This window comes from Triticum dicoccoides, chromosome 7B (genome assembly GCF_002162155.2).
Source record: "Triticum dicoccoides isolate Atlit2015 ecotype Zavitan chromosome 7B, WEW_v2.0, whole genome shotgun sequence".
NCBI lineage: Eukaryota > Viridiplantae > Streptophyta > Magnoliopsida > Poales > Poaceae > Triticum > Triticum dicoccoides.
The window spans coordinates 727,643,424-727,658,563 of record NC_041393.1 but is presented as its reverse complement, the minus strand read 5'-3'; the positions used below and the strand labels follow the sequence as shown (position 1 = coordinate 727,658,563).

General features: G+C 44.3%; 2 protein-coding genes across 2 annotated transcripts; both read right to left on the bottom strand.

The window, feature by feature from the left end:
* Positions 1 to 5,309: 5,309 nt before the first annotated feature.
* Positions 5,310 to 6,046, bottom strand: LOC119341528 (chaperone protein dnaJ 11, chloroplastic-like). Its single transcript, XM_037613401.1, has one exon. The coding sequence runs from the start codon at positions 6,044 to 6,046 to the stop codon at positions 5,624 to 5,626; it is 423 nt and encodes a 140-aa protein (XP_037469298.1). The 3' UTR covers positions 5,310 to 5,623.
* A 2,376-nt stretch (positions 6,047 to 8,422) lies between these two features.
* On the bottom strand, positions 8,423 to 9,230 carry LOC119341232 (chaperone protein dnaJ 11, chloroplastic-like). Its single transcript, XM_037613100.1, has one exon. It carries the CDS (start codon positions 9,140 to 9,142, stop codon positions 8,723 to 8,725), a length of 420 nt encoding a protein of 139 aa, XP_037468997.1. The 5' UTR covers positions 9,143 to 9,230; the 3' UTR covers positions 8,423 to 8,722.
* Positions 9,231 to 15,140: the final 5,910 nt, after the last annotated feature.

Here is a 15,140-nt window from a genome sequence, read left to right as displayed (position 1 = left end):
ACTAGGGTCAACCTTTTTTGTCCCAGTTGCAAGTCTACCACCGACCCGCAACTGGGCTCAACCTTTTTTGTCTTAGTTGCAAGTCCACCCTTGACTAGCAACTAGGGTCCGACCTTTTTGTGTTAGTTGCATGTCCACCCCCGACTCGCAATGGGGGTCCAACACTTGTTTCATCCTAGTTGCAAGTCCACCATCGACTCGCAAATAGGACGCGACATTTTTTTTGTCTCAGTTGCAAGTCCATCCTTGACTCACAACTGGGTTCCGAGCTTTTTTTGTCTCGATTGCAAGTTCACCCTCAACTCATAACTGGGCCCATAGTTTGTTGTTGTCCCAGTTGCAAATCCACCCTCGACTCACAACTAGGGCTTGGTCTTTTTTTCATTTGATAGTTCAATCTTGACTCACGGGTCAACCTTTTTTGTCCCAGTTGCAAGTCTACCACCGACCCGCAACTGGGCCAAACCTTTTTTGTCTTAGTTGCAAGTCCATCCTTGACTCGCAACTGGGGGCCGACCTTTTTGTGTTAGTTGCATGTCCACCCTCTGACTCGGAATGGGGGTCCAACACTTGTTTCATCCTAATTGCAAGTCCGCCCTCGACTTGCAAATAGGACGCGACATTTTTTTGTCTCAATTGCAAGTCCACCCTTGACTCGCAACTGGGTTCCGACCTTTTTTTGTCCCAATTGCAAGTTCACCCTCAACTCGTAACTGGGCACATAGTTTGTTGTTGTCCCAGTTGCAAATCCACCCTTGTCTCGTAGTTGAGAAGTCTTTTGTTTTTCATCTCAGTTGCAAGTTTATCCTCAACTTGCAACTTGTATCATTGTTTTATATACTTCTTTTAGTTGCAAGTCCACCCTCGACCAGCAACTAGGGCGCGACACTTAGTTGCAAGTCCACCCTTGACTCGCAACTGGGCTCCGACCTTTTTTTGTCCTAGTTGCAGGTCCACCCTCAACTCGCAACTGGCCCCATAGTTTGTTGTTCTCCCAGTTACAAGTCCACCCTCAATTCGTAATTAGGCACATATATTATTTTATCCCAGTTGAGAGCCCACGCTTGACTCGCAACAAGGCATGTGTTTTTGTCTTTCATCCTAGTTGTAAGTCCATCTTTGATTTGCAACTGGAACCATAATTCATTTTATCGCAGTTGCAAGTCAACCCTTGACTTGCAACTGGTCTCGTAGTTTGTAGTTTTCCAGTTGTAAGTCCATCTTGAACTTGCAACTCAGGTCGTAGTTCTCCCAGTTGCAAGCCCACCCTTTGACTCGCAACTAGGCTTTGTGCTTTGTTTTGCAACACACAACTTGCCCGGCCCTATCTAGTTCCATGTCCAACCCCAACATGTAAACCCACCCGACCCAGTTGCATGTCCAAGCCAAACACAACTCATGCCCGACATAGTTGCATGTCCACTCTCAACACGCAACTTGTTCATAACCCAGTACCCCTATATAGTTGTATTTTTTTGCAAATACATGTCCACTTTTTATGTATATTTTTTTGTATACACGGAAACATTTTAAACACACATTGAACATTTTCAAAAAATACATGATGGATATTTTTTTTTCAAATACAAGCCCTGGCATTTTTTTAATATATGGTAAACATTTTTCTCAAATTCCTACTGATCATTTTTTCCTAAATGGTATGAAACTTTTAAAAATAATTATGCAAACATTATACCATTGCATAAAAAAATTCTAGATTATGCCATGATTTTTTCGAAATGTGTGAAGTTTCTTTTAAAAAAAATCACGTTTTCAAAATATGTTTTTGAAGAAATTGTTCAGAATACCAAGTTTTGTTCCTATTTAAAAAATGTTCAGAATTACAAAGTTTACTCACATTTGAAAAATACTTTTTGAAATTTTAAAATTGTTTGTGTTAAAAAAATATTCGACAATTGAAAATTGTTCGTAATTTGGAAAAAGGTTTCAATTAATTTCCAAAATGTCTTCTAATCTCCTGGCTGTACTGTGTTCTTAAACATTCCCCGTTTCATTAAAATCGGCAGCATCTAATGTTTGGAGTGGTAGAAGCCGTTGTTCCCAGGTCTCCAGTTCGATTCATGTGTTGGTTAGTGCGTTATTGCAGTTTTTTGGTAGCGCTCTGATTGGGGTAGTGCGTCACTTGTAAAAAAAATTAGCGCTCCAATCTGCCAGCCCAGCCCGATGAAAGAAAGAACAAACAAATAAAAGAAACAAGCGGTCGGCTGGACAAAAACTTCGCAAAGTTCTTCTGTTGGACGAGCTTCAGGGTACCTGCTATCTGCACTGTCCATCTGCATTGTGATACGTGCAGCTCAGAGCATCAATTGCAGTGCATCTGTGTGCTTAAGTTTAATTAGGGAGGAGTTGTCCTGTCAGGCGAACAGTGACAAAGCCTGCACAGCCGACTCCTGGCACATGTTGCTGGCAGACAATTTGATGTGACCCTACCTGACGCAATTTATTAAAACGTCCAGCCATCAAACAGCTAGTCTGCACACTCAGCTAGCCCTTCTTTTAACTGTTGGCAAATATTTAAATGAATGTCACCTATCAGGAACTGAAATAAAGAAAAAGAGAAGAACTGAAATAAAAACGAGTGTTGCATGCATGGATGCAAATATTAGAGAGCAAACTTTACCAAAAGAGATAAGAAAATGAGAGAGAGAGAGTTGCATGTAAAGTTCAGAGAGAGGAGAGAGAGATGCGCTGCATGCAATAAATAAATAAATTTGTGGCATGCAAAGGTAAAAACATGGAACGTTGCTCACATGTGATGGGTCTACACTCGTTGTCTCAGTCTGATGGGACGGGAGACGGACAGATGGAACGCACATCGGATGCAGTTCGCTACTACCCCTAGCGGCAGAAGATTAGTATTTAGCGCCTGGTGCCAGCTGCTAATTTTCCATCCATGCACATATCCACATGGAACTGAACCCAGAATAGATGGCTGCGATAGGGGGTACCACGTAGACCGAGCTACAAAAAACTGCACTCCAAAAACTTAGATGTGAGATATTATCTCACATCTAGATGTGATATAGACATTCACTTAATAATTCAGCATTTCAACCAATTTGAAGCAAATTCGTTCCATTCACCCCTTATTGGATTAGTGCCTGAATTTTGTTGAGTCTGGATTTGATCCCAGTTTTTTTAATGTCTCACTTGGACGATAGATTTTTCATTCTTGTCCAAGGTCCCGGCTGAGGCGTGGTAGCTCCTGTTCTGCATGCGACGGTGATAGATCGATGCTGATGTCATTTGGACTTTCAAGGGACTTAATGTTTTTTTGTTTGTGGTTACCTGAAGTTTTGAACCCGGTGCCTGTCGCCCACTAACTGGTCCGTCTGAAAGTGAAGGCTGTGTAATGATTGGCCATCACCTCCGATTTTTCTGCGCTGTGCTTGTCACGATGGAAGGCCTGGTTTTGTGTTATATACATTTACTTATTTTTTTGCGGGGATATACAATTACTTATTCTTCTACATACTATAAAATTGTCAATAATGGCTACTTCAGTGCAATCCAATATCTGATATTTCTGCACGTATCTTCATCTAGATTCTAATACGTACATCTCTCTTGATTTTTATGCCCTTTTGATCGTGATGCCCAATTACCCGTTTTCTTCTGCGTCCAAATGATCCAAGATAGTATGTCTAAACAGCTACTAGTAGAGTATGGTATCAGGAGAAATCATGCAAAACTTGTAGCCGGTTGCTTATCGTCACACGAGAATCAGTTCACATAGAATTTTTTATGCCCTTACAAATGCTCTGTCATGTCTAAACTCTTGAGGGTTGGTGATATGCGTAGTTAATACCAACACGGGTTAAGGACAAAGTGGTATTGATTGAGGTGGCGGCCAGAATTAATAGACATAGTTATGGCATGACGGTTAAAACATGTTTAAGAGTAACATTTGTTTGCAACAATGACCTAGCAAAAATTAGACTTTGAATTTTAACATATATGTTTGTTCTTGAGTTATCTTTTATGTCCTTAACCATCGCCTCGATGTGCTAGGCAAAAGTCTAACAAAACGAATATTTGAAACCTAAGAAAAAAGAAATTAAAAGACCGATACAAATAGAATGCAGAACAAATGAATTAACTTTTCTGACGGAAGTCACAAATTCTTTGTTGTAGCAGCAGACACTACCACTTCGAGTCACTCCCGCACGCGGCAGATTTGTTTAATAGATTTTCTTTGGTATGTAAATGAAAACTGGATTAGCTTAAGTCATGTATATGGTAACTCAAATTTCCGCCCGCACATGTCTCGATGTTGGATATGGAAATCTCGTTTCATTTTGCGCACATCACGGGGGCATATCCAACGTAGCTTAATTTCCGTGGCAGACATCCAATCTTTATACTAAAATTTCTTACTCGCCCTTGTGTTTTGCTAAACTATGTTCTCATTGAAAAAATGTTTTGATATACAATATTAAATAGTTTTTCAACTAAAAGTAGAAAAATTAAGAATGTAAACATGCCCATGTATTTAATTATAAAAAATTATTACAATATGATATTTATTAGTATAAATAGTTTCTAGTAGTAACTGATTTGTATTTTTTGGCATATGTACTTTTATTTAATTTGGATATTAATGATGCGTGAGCTTCCAAGTGCTCGAGTTGGGTAACTTTGTCTAGTGATACATCTCAAATGTGTCTATAATTTTTGTTATGCTCGTGGTATATGTACATCATTTATACATATTTTTGGCACCTTCTATATTATACTTTTCTTGTTAGGGCTTATATTATATTTATTAGAGTAACATATTCATCGATGCGAAATGTGAGTTCATGTTTTCTAGTGTTTTTGCCTTTGCAGAAAAATGATATTTTCAATGGCGAATCATTACACAAATATTTTCTAGTGTGGAGGTTCATTATGGACTTGGACCCACCTAGATGGGACCCACATGGCCTCCACACTGCCTCTTCTCACGGCCAAGGCCCAGTCCGTGACACCTGGTCGTATAGGAGCTTGTTCCGGAAGTTTTAGGAGCCTCCTTAAAATTTCAGTATATTATTAGTCACAGATTTCTGTAGAGAGATAAAACGATGACAGGACTCACAAAACAGCATTCAGAAAAGTACAGCCCGATGCTAGATCCAATCTCGGAGTCGAAGGTGTCTCTCGCATCCATTTGTCATAAACAAGAAGAAGAAGAAGAAGAAGTGACTGACATGGACCAATTTTCTTTTTACACTTTTGTACCCTGTTAATTGATTATAACTGTAGAACAGAAGAGACAACTTTCGAAGAAACGACCGACATAGAGTTAACTAGTTTCTTCTATTACAAAGAGAGCTACTACCATATATTCCTTGGCTGTTAATTTACAGTAGTTAATTAATTAATTTACACATTTGCATTTTTCTGACCGAAAGCACAAGAGATCTCTAAAAAACGCCTCTTGCTGTCATGCTGTGTACAGAGCTCCCGCGTGCTGTAGCCGTCCAATCCTGATCTTACGGAGCACAATAGTCGGCAGAACATTCTCTCCAGCGCCGTGCCTGAGCAAACCGGGCGGCCGCCGGTCAGGGGCTCAGAGCCTCAGAGCCCACAGAAGGCAGCCGCGTTTGCCCGGCCGTACGTCCTACCAGCACTGGTCCGTCTCCCACGTCCGCCGCCGGAACGCCGGCCCGGTCGTCGCCGACGCCCGCCGCATCATCATCCCCGCGGCGCGGCTGGTCACGTCCCGGTCGTACCGCGCGCGCTCATCGGGGTCGGCGAGCGTGGCGTAGGCTGCGTGCAGCCGGATGAACCCGTCGTCTCCGCCGCCGCCGCCGGTGTCCGGGTGCACCACCCTCGCCAGGCGCCGGTAAGCGGCCTTGATCTCGCCCCTGCTCGCCCCCGCGCTTACGCCGAGCACATCGTAGTGCGTCCTTCCCGCCGCCAGCCCCGCCGGTGCCGCCATCGTCGCGAACGCCCGCGCCACCACGCACCGCCGAGCGATGGGCACCCGTCCCGGGCGAGCAGACCTCAACACCGCCGCCGTCGACGCAAACGCAGCAGCCATCGGTTCTCCGATCTCTGTTCTTGAGTTATTCTAGCGTTTGTGGTTATCTGGAACATTCAAATTTCAAAGTTCGGACCTCTCGTTTCATATTGTCGACTTGTTTTAAAAAGAATTCATGATATTTTCTTGGACGCCCCACGTGGATTGACCATAGTTTTTTTCCGTTGTTCTGGAAGGTCCCTCCTCGCCGGCTGAGCTAATCGATTGCCTGTTGACAGATGTGCTATTGCGGCTTGCAATCATGTATATACAAGTGCCTGTGGTGATGATGGGCTAATCCATTGTGTGATCACATATTTTTTTTCACTGTTTGGACTTTTAGTGATGGGATAATCCATGGTGTTTGTGGTCATCTGAATCCGGTGCACGTCGCCCACTTACTAGTCCGCCTGAAAGTGATATCTACCGTGATCGATCTCTGAATTTTCCTGCGCTCGTTCGTGTTTGTACGTTTTTGTTTTCGTTCTGTGTCTAGTCTTGATGACACAGTACCCCTGAACTTTCTGCACCGCGTTGGTCTCGTCGTCACCAATAATTGATTAGCCTGTTTTTCTTCGTGTTCTGGAAGGTTCTAGAAGCACGCTAGTACTTCTCCGAAGCTACTCGTACCGTACGTGTTCAGAGAAGATGCCCTCCTGTGGTCATACGTGTTATGCATGCGCTGCCTATCTCGGACTAGAAGCCAGCCTGCCATGCGCCCATGCATGCAGCTGGCTATAGAGCTCGTGATTGACGGCGTTATCAATTGGGTGGGCGGGTCGTCGGAGACCAATCATGCATATACAAGTGCCATGGCGACGTCCGACGGGGACGTACGGCCGGGCGGCCTCGTCTGTCTCGGCGCCGCAGACACGTGGGGGGCGGAGCTGGGCCGGAGGGGAGCGGAGGACGTGGACGTGGACGTCGCCGTGAAATGAACAGGGAAATGATATGCATGGGAAAAGTGCTGGCTTGCATGCATTATTGATGCTAATGATATGTGATATCCTGATAAGATGAATGACCTGGCACAATCAGTATTAGTACCACTCATTTTTTCTTCTTATGCATTTAGACAACAAGTGCTTCCTTTTAGCGAAAGAGGGCCATCCCCTCCAATTTCATACTATGAAAATACTATATGATCTTTTACAACACTACCTAACTGTACCTACTAAAGACTCCGAGAACCTCATCTTACATTCTGGCCGCCCTATGTTTTATTAGTAATATAACCTTCCCGCAAAAAAAAAGTAATGTAACCCAAATGAACATTAACCTAAATAAAACATTAATTTAAAAGTAACCTGGATAAAAAAAATAATCTTAATTAACAATAAATTAAATAATAACCTAAATAAATAAAATAAAAGTAATAGCCTAAATAAAAATGTTCTGGTAGATGCTCGGTTGGCTGACGAGCAGGAAATTAATAGGTTAATCTGGCAGTTAATCAGCTAACTAATTAATTAATCAGATGATTTAACAGTTTATCGCTTACACGGTGACCCTATGAGTAGGGATTAATCGGCAAGTTAACTTGTTAATCGGACGGATTCTTAAACAGACGTATTACTTAGAATTAGCTGAATAATTTAGCACATGGTCTAGCAGGCAAGATTTGTGTGGACGCAACCTTTAAATTAATACAAATGGTAGACTTATTGTATTTGTGATTATTTAGTCAATGGATGTATCTCTCTTGGATTTTAAAAAATATTATGAATTAAAAAATCATGAAATTAAAAAAAACCATAAATTTAAATTTTAAACAATGTTAATAAATTTTAAGAAATGTTCAGGTTTTATTCAAATGTTCATGAATAAAAATGTAAAAAGTTACAGTATAAAAAAGAAGAAAAAAGGAACAGAAAAGGAAAATAGAAAAAGAAAAAAAATATTAAAACCGATAAAAAATATAAACTACACAATACCGTCAAGAACCTTCTCAAAACTAGGAAAACTGACCGACGTATTTTAGCTATATACTCCCTCCATTCCTAAATATAAGTTTTTAAGAGATTCTACTATAGACTATATACAGATCAAAATGAGTGAACTTGTACTTAAAAGATGTCTGCATACATCCGAATGTAGTTTTTATAGTCCAATTTCTAAAAAGACTTATATTTAGAAAGGAAAGGAGTAGATGTGCTTTGCTCTCAATGAGCGACACATCCCCTAAGCAAGCCTCCCCGATGTAGCATGAGGCTTCAAATCAAGTGAGCTTAGTATCTCAAGAGATAGATACCATGTCAGCCTTCATGACATGACCGACATAAATTGTTGTACTCTGGTAATTAATTTCCTGCAAAAACTAGAAAGTAACTAATTCCTACTATTACTAAAGAACTAAATCAGCGATAGTTAATTGCATAATATGGATCGTAGAAGTACTAGAGTTACCGTAAAAAAAACTAGTATATCCATTGGCCTTTAATTTACAGTATATGTAACTAATTCATTTACATTTTTGCATTAGGCTAATCGGACGCACAAGAGATCTTGAAAAAACGACTCTTGACGCCACGTACTGAGCTCCCGCGTCCGCACACCCGATCTGAGCTGTCCAATTCTGACCGGCCGGCCAAGGCAGTCGGCGGGATCTTCTCTTCAGCGAACGCCGCCTCCATGACGAGCCGTGCCTGATCGGACCGGCCGATGCTCCCGGATGACAGCCGCGTGAGTCCACCCATCCTACCAGCACTGGTCGGTCTCCCATGTCCTCCTCCGGAACGCCGGCCCGGCCGCAGCCGCCCGCCGCATCATCATCCCCGCGCCGCGGCAGGTCACATCTCGGTCGTAGCGAGCGCGCTCCTCAGGATCGGTGAGCGTGGCGTAGGCCTCGTGCAGCCGGATGAACTCCTCGTCGCCGCCACCTCCGACGGCGTCAGGGTGCACTTCCCTGGCAAGGCGTCGGTACGCGGCCTTGATCTCGCCCCTGCCGGCCCCGGCGCCTAGCCCGAGCACCTCGTAGTGCGTCCTCCCTGCGGCCACCGTCGCCGGTGCCGCCATCGTTGCGGACGCTCGCGCCACCACGCACCGCCGAGCCCTTGCCACCCGCCCAGGGCGGGCCGACACCATCACCGCCGGCGACGACGTCGCGAACGTAGCCATGGATTCGCCTTTCTCTGTTCTTGATTCCTTGACACAGAGCAGAGTATTTCTTCGTTGCACTGTTATTCGTCCTCGTTGAGGAGAGAGCTGAGACTCCTGTGGATTTATAAGGGCCACGGACAGGGGTGAGGACGGTGGAGTCTGTGGTGGCACGTACGCGCCAGCTCTCGATCTTATCTCCATCGAGGGGAAGAAGATTATGTGCGAGCTCTCGCTGAGTCAGCCACCCAGTGCGAGTTGCTTGTCGGCCTCCCTGAACGTTGCTTTCGTGACACCAGTTGTGGTGCCAACTTCTCTTCCCCAACAAGGTGGAAAAGGACTCCGCGCCATCCGATCTTCAGTCGGCGCCGGAGATTTGTACTACATTTCTTCATTGATGACGATACTCTATGGCCGGTTCCGAAAATTATATAAACCTCAAGCAAAAGAGGCTGATCGAGCTGTGGATGGTTCTATTTGTTTTCTATCGAATTTGAATTTTCAAATCTTCATGCCATAATATATTACATAGGTGTCGGCCGTGGTTTGAATATCACCAACTTGTCTAATAAAACAATAAAATTTTGCATCGGATTTCCCCACTTGGACGCTAGATTTACCGTTATTGTTCTCCCAGTCTCCCTTAGCTAGGTCTTGCGACACCGACAGATGGTGGCGATATTCTTTCATGGTGTAGACTTCTGGTGAGCTGGTTATTCTAGTATTTGTGGCTATCAGGAACATTCAAATTTCGAATCTCTCCTTTTATATTGTTGATTTTATTTTTTGCGAAAAAGAGTTAGACATATTATATTGTCAACTTGTTTTACAAGAATTCATGAAATTTTTCTGGACGCCCCACATGGAGTCACTATATAGAGTTTTTTCCATTGTTCTGGAAGGTCCCTGCCGGCTGAGCTAATCGATTGCCAGAGGCAGGAGGTGGAGCAACTTCGTTTTGCACGGAGCTTCGGTGGAGATGTCAAGTCATGCCTGACCGACAGGTGCTACGTTTGGTCATTCCTGATCGACAGGTGCTACGCATGACAGATCTCCAAGGGCTTCAAGCTGTGTCGGCTGGTGGTACTTGGCAGCATGGCGCTGAGGTGTATCAGTGGCGACCGCGACGTGTTCAGCTGTTTGCGCGGAGGGAGGAGGTGTCGTTGGGCACCGAGGTGGCATCGACGATAGCTGGACCGAGCAAGGTTGATGCATCAGTACAGTTCTGAAGATGGAGCGGTGGCAGTTGGCGGCGGCGGCCTCTGACGGCACGCCGGACCAGTGTGTGCTCCAGACCCGGCAAGTGGCTAGGTTGGGGTCTCAGGTTTTAGATGTTAGGCTTGGCTGCGATGTCTGTTTGGTATTAGGCCCAGACTATCTGCGCCCCTTCATCAACTGGATAGGTGTAGCGACAATTTGTTGCTTAGTCGACGTCTTTAGTCTTACTGTTGTATGACTTTGTAAGGTCTTGTGAGAATAATTTATAAAGTGGCCGTATGCATCACCCAGATGCAGAGGCCGGGGGTCATCCTCCTTTTCTAAAAAAAATTAATTGCGTGCTGACAAATGTTCTATTGGCACCTCCACTCATTCATATAGAATACAGGTGTCTGTGGACTGTGGTTTCAATATGATCAATTGTTTTAACAAAATGTTATGCGATTTTGTTCTGGATTCCCAACTTGTTTGATAGACTATTCACGCGCGAACGCGCACACACACTTGTCCGTTAGATTTTTCTTGGGTTAATTATCCTTTTGCCCTCAGTGGTGTTCATGTGCTCAGTTTTGCCCTCAGATGCGAATTGTCCTCAGTTTTGCCCCTAGTCCAAGCACAGCAACTACGACGAGGCCAAACGGCCATATTTGAGTCCATTCCGTCCGCCGGCGTTAGTAGTTGTGAGTCCGGAGCTTACACGTGGGACCGCGTGGACGTGGGTCCGGAGCTGACATGTAGGCCCCTGCAACTAAATCCCCAAATCATTCTAGCTCACACCCATCCGCCCGGCCGGCTGTCCTGCGCCGCCGCCGCCGCCGTCGCCGCCTGCGCCGCGGCCAGCACCTGCCCCGCCACCAGTTGCACGGCCTGCTCCGCCGCTACCTCCCTGCGCCTACGCTCCACGGCTCATTGTGACGCCCACCACCTTGCTGCGACGCCACGGGTGGGGCGCCCGCCACCTGCTCGATTCGCGGCGCGGCCTCCTTCCGTGCGCCCGGCCGGAGCGCTCAAAGGTGGGGGGCTGCTGGAGCTATTTGAACTAGGAGGAAGAACCCTAGGGCGAAATGGTGAGCAGCGGCGACCCCGGAGTATTTGGCGAGGCAGGCATCGGGCCGGAGATCCGCCGCGTCCACGACTGGGTTCCCGAGGGGTAAGTCTCGCCTCTTGTTTAGATTGAGCTTAGTTGTGCATTTGAACACTCGATTCGAGTAGGTTTGCCCAATTAGTGTGCTGATTGCGTCTCTGTTTTTCGCCGGTTAGGATGGAGTTGCGGTTTGCTTTCATGGTGCACATTAGAAGGGACCGGTACATGTTCGATGCAAAGGATAAGAAGAAATACCAAGGAGGTTTTGATTATCGGTTGCCAGTGGCTAGTAATTGGAGTTTCAGACAATTTGGGGAGGTAATTTGTAGCCAATATCCTTGGGGTTTGCTTGATGAAGTGGTATACAAATACTATAATGGGGAAAAGAATTGGATGACAGTTAGTAATGATGAAGAGCTAGCTACCATGTTTGTTAGGCATAAAGAGAAAGATAATTTTCATGTGAGGCTGCAAGTTGATGTGCTTGAGCAGGCATTTGGACCTAGGATGGCGGGTGCAACATCTCGAGGAGAATCAAGTCGTCGTAATGGCATCTCTAGCCAGAACAGTTCAGTTGGTGCACGGCGACGTGGTGGCTCGACAAGTGTGGGCAACAGCAGTAGGGTCCCCCTTGAAGTGGAGCCTGATGGCTACAATTCTGGGGTTGATGAAGAGAAGTTATATTCTGATGTTATTCAAAATTTACGACGGGCACCTCGGGCTGAAAACCAAGATGAGGCTCACAATGCAGTCCGTGTGGATGATGACGCGATGGGTGAGGACGAAGACCTTGCAGCTATTGAATGGGACCCTTTGAACCCTCAAATGGAAGAAGGTACAGTTTTTGCATCCATGAATGAGTGTAGAAATGCACTTGTGACATACTGCATCAAGGTAGAACGTACTTTCAAAGTTGACAAGAGCGATCAAGTACGTTATAGAGTGCACTGTCCGACTGAGGGTTGTCCATGGAGGCTGCTTGCAGCTAAAATGCGGAATAGCACTAATGTTCAGGTCAAAGTGAATCCTTTTAAGCACACATGCCAGGAATCAACCCTTAGGAAGGATACAATCAGTAGAGCCAAGTCAAGATGGGTGGCAGAAGAAGTAAAAAAGTGGGTGAAAGAAAACCAGCAAGTGGGTCCAAAGGAATTGCAGAAGAACATCAAAGATAAGTTCAAGATAGATTTACCATACATGAGGTTGTTCAATGGTAAACAACATGCTATGGATTCTATTTATGGTAACTGGCAGGAAAGTTTTCAATTATTGTATTCATTCAAAGGTGAAGTGGAGAGGACAAGCCCAGGTAGTATTGTAGATATTGATCACCACACCGTGGAGTACACATTCAGGGGAGTGACAAAGACCAAGGAATGCTTTAGAAGGGTTTTTGTCTGCTTTGAGGCTTGTCGCCGGGGTTTTTTGGCAGGCTGCAGGCCTTATTTGGCTATTGATGCTACTTTTCTCACAGGAAGGTTTAAAGGACAGTTAGTAGCAGCTTGTGCAGTTGATGCACATAGTTTTGTATTTCCAGTTGCCTATGGTGTGCTGGAGACAGAGTCTGAGGAGAGCTGGACTTGGTTTTTGCATAATCTCCGCCGGGCTATTGCACATCCCAATGGGTTGGTCATTCATACAGATGCCTGCAAAGGTTTAGAAGTGGACGTGGACAATGTGTTCCCTGGAGTAGAGCATAGGGAATGCATGCATCACCTTGCTGCAAATTTCATGAAGAAATTCAAAGGAAAGGTGTATACCGACAATTTATGGCCAGCATCTTTGACATGCAGTGTGAAGAAGCACAACTACCACTTGAGGCAGTTATACATGAATTCCAAAGTAAAAGAATACTTGGAAACACACCACTCCAAGTTATGGGCCAGAAGCCAATTCAGTGAAGTGAGCAAAGTTGACTATGTGCACAATAATCTAGCAGAGTCTTTCAACTCAACGATCCGGAAACTAAAGGGTCATTATGTGGTGGATTTGCTTGACAGGATAAGGATGGAATACATGCAGAAATTTCATTATCGTGCAGGAATAGCCGAGGCAAAATTCATGGGCCACATTATCATCCCTGCCGTGATGAATGAACTGAAGCAGTAGACAATAGGCTTGGAAATGAACATGACACTTTGCTCGGGTACCACAGCAGAGATATCATATTTGGATAAAGAGAAGAGGGAATGGAGATATCCAGTGGATTTAGAAGCTAGAACTTGCAGTTGTAGGCAATGACAGATAACTGGGTTGCCATGCATTCATGCCTTGTTTTTCATCACTTCTCTTCCAGGTCCAGCAGGGAACATACAGCAGTATGTGCATGATTACTACTCTGTTGCAAGGTTCAAAGCCACATATGCTTATGCCTTGCCTGCTATGGAGGGAAAACAACAATGGGACATGGTGGACCCTGGATTCAAGCTTTGCGCTCCAGTTCTGAAGAGAGCAGCAGGTAGACCAAGGAAGAGTCGAATAAGACCTTGCAGCGAAGGAGCTGGACTTGGAGCGAGGAAGCGTAAGTGCACAAGATGTGGTGGGTCTGGTCATTTCGGTAAGTATTGTGATAACACAGTAGATCCAGCGTTCGGAGAGAGTTTCGATGAAGGCTTCGATGAAAATGTTGGTCAGCAGCCGATTGCCTCAACAGATGATGAAAATGTTGGTCAACAGCCGGTTGCCTCAACAGATGATGAAAATAATGGTCAACAGCCGGTTGCATCAGATGAGGATTTTGACGAGGTTCCAAATGATGATGGTGAATAGCCGCATGATTTTGACGATGATCCAAAATATCCTTCAAATAATGATTCAAGTGAGGCTCCAAATGGTGATCCAAGTGAGGCTCTAAATGGTGATCATGGTGATCCAAGTGAGGCTCCAAATGATGATCCAAGTGAGGCTCCAAATGGTGACCAACCTTCTGTTGTTGTGAGTTCTACTAGGTATGTAAATCTTGCAAGGGTCAAATACTACTGTACATCTATCATTTGACACGATCTCATTACCGTTTATGTTTGGACCCTTTATGTTTTGCACAGCTCTATGGTAGGTTTGAAGAAGACGCGCAAGGTACCGACAACCAAGAGAAGAAGAGAAGAAACAATGAGCACAAGGTGCACGAGGAGCAAAGTGATGGCAAGAAGCTCAAGGAACAGACAGAAGCCCCAACGCTATCTATGAACAATTATGAAACATTATGAATAAGGAATGATGTTGTATTATGAAACATTTATCACTTGACATGTTGTATTTCTGTTGGATGATGTTGGAACTATGTTAGAAGTATGTTTGACATGATGTTTAAATATCTGTTGGATGATGTTTGAATGAGCACATGGTTTTTCCTTTTTTTGATTTTTTTGAATTTTGTTTTGCTCATTTAAATTCTGGTCAAACCTAACTTTGACCAAGATTTAAGCAAGTCTAAAACATCAAAATGAAAAACTAAGCCTGGATACTTCTTAGTCAATCCAAAATGAAGTTGTGGTGAGGTTTTTGAAATTTTCATGAAAAATGTGCTAAAAAGAGGGGTCCAAAGGTAGGGTAAACGGCCTCATTTCTAAGCAAGGTTTTTTTCGACCTTATCTAAATCAGCCAAATAACTTTCCTACACATATATTCTATATGTACAGACTATGTGCGCTGGTTTTTCCATTTTTTGATTTTTTTTAAATTTGTTTTGCTCATTTGAATTCTGGTCAAACTTAACTT

Coding starts and splice junctions, on each gene's coding strand:
- LOC119341528 (XM_037613401.1), bottom strand. CDS start 6,046: ATGGCTGCTGCGTTTGCGTCGACGGCGGCGGTGTTGAGGTCTGCTCGC.
- LOC119341232 (XM_037613100.1), bottom strand. CDS start 9,142: ATGGCTACGTTCGCGACGTCGTCGCCGGCGGTGATGGTGTCGGCCCGC.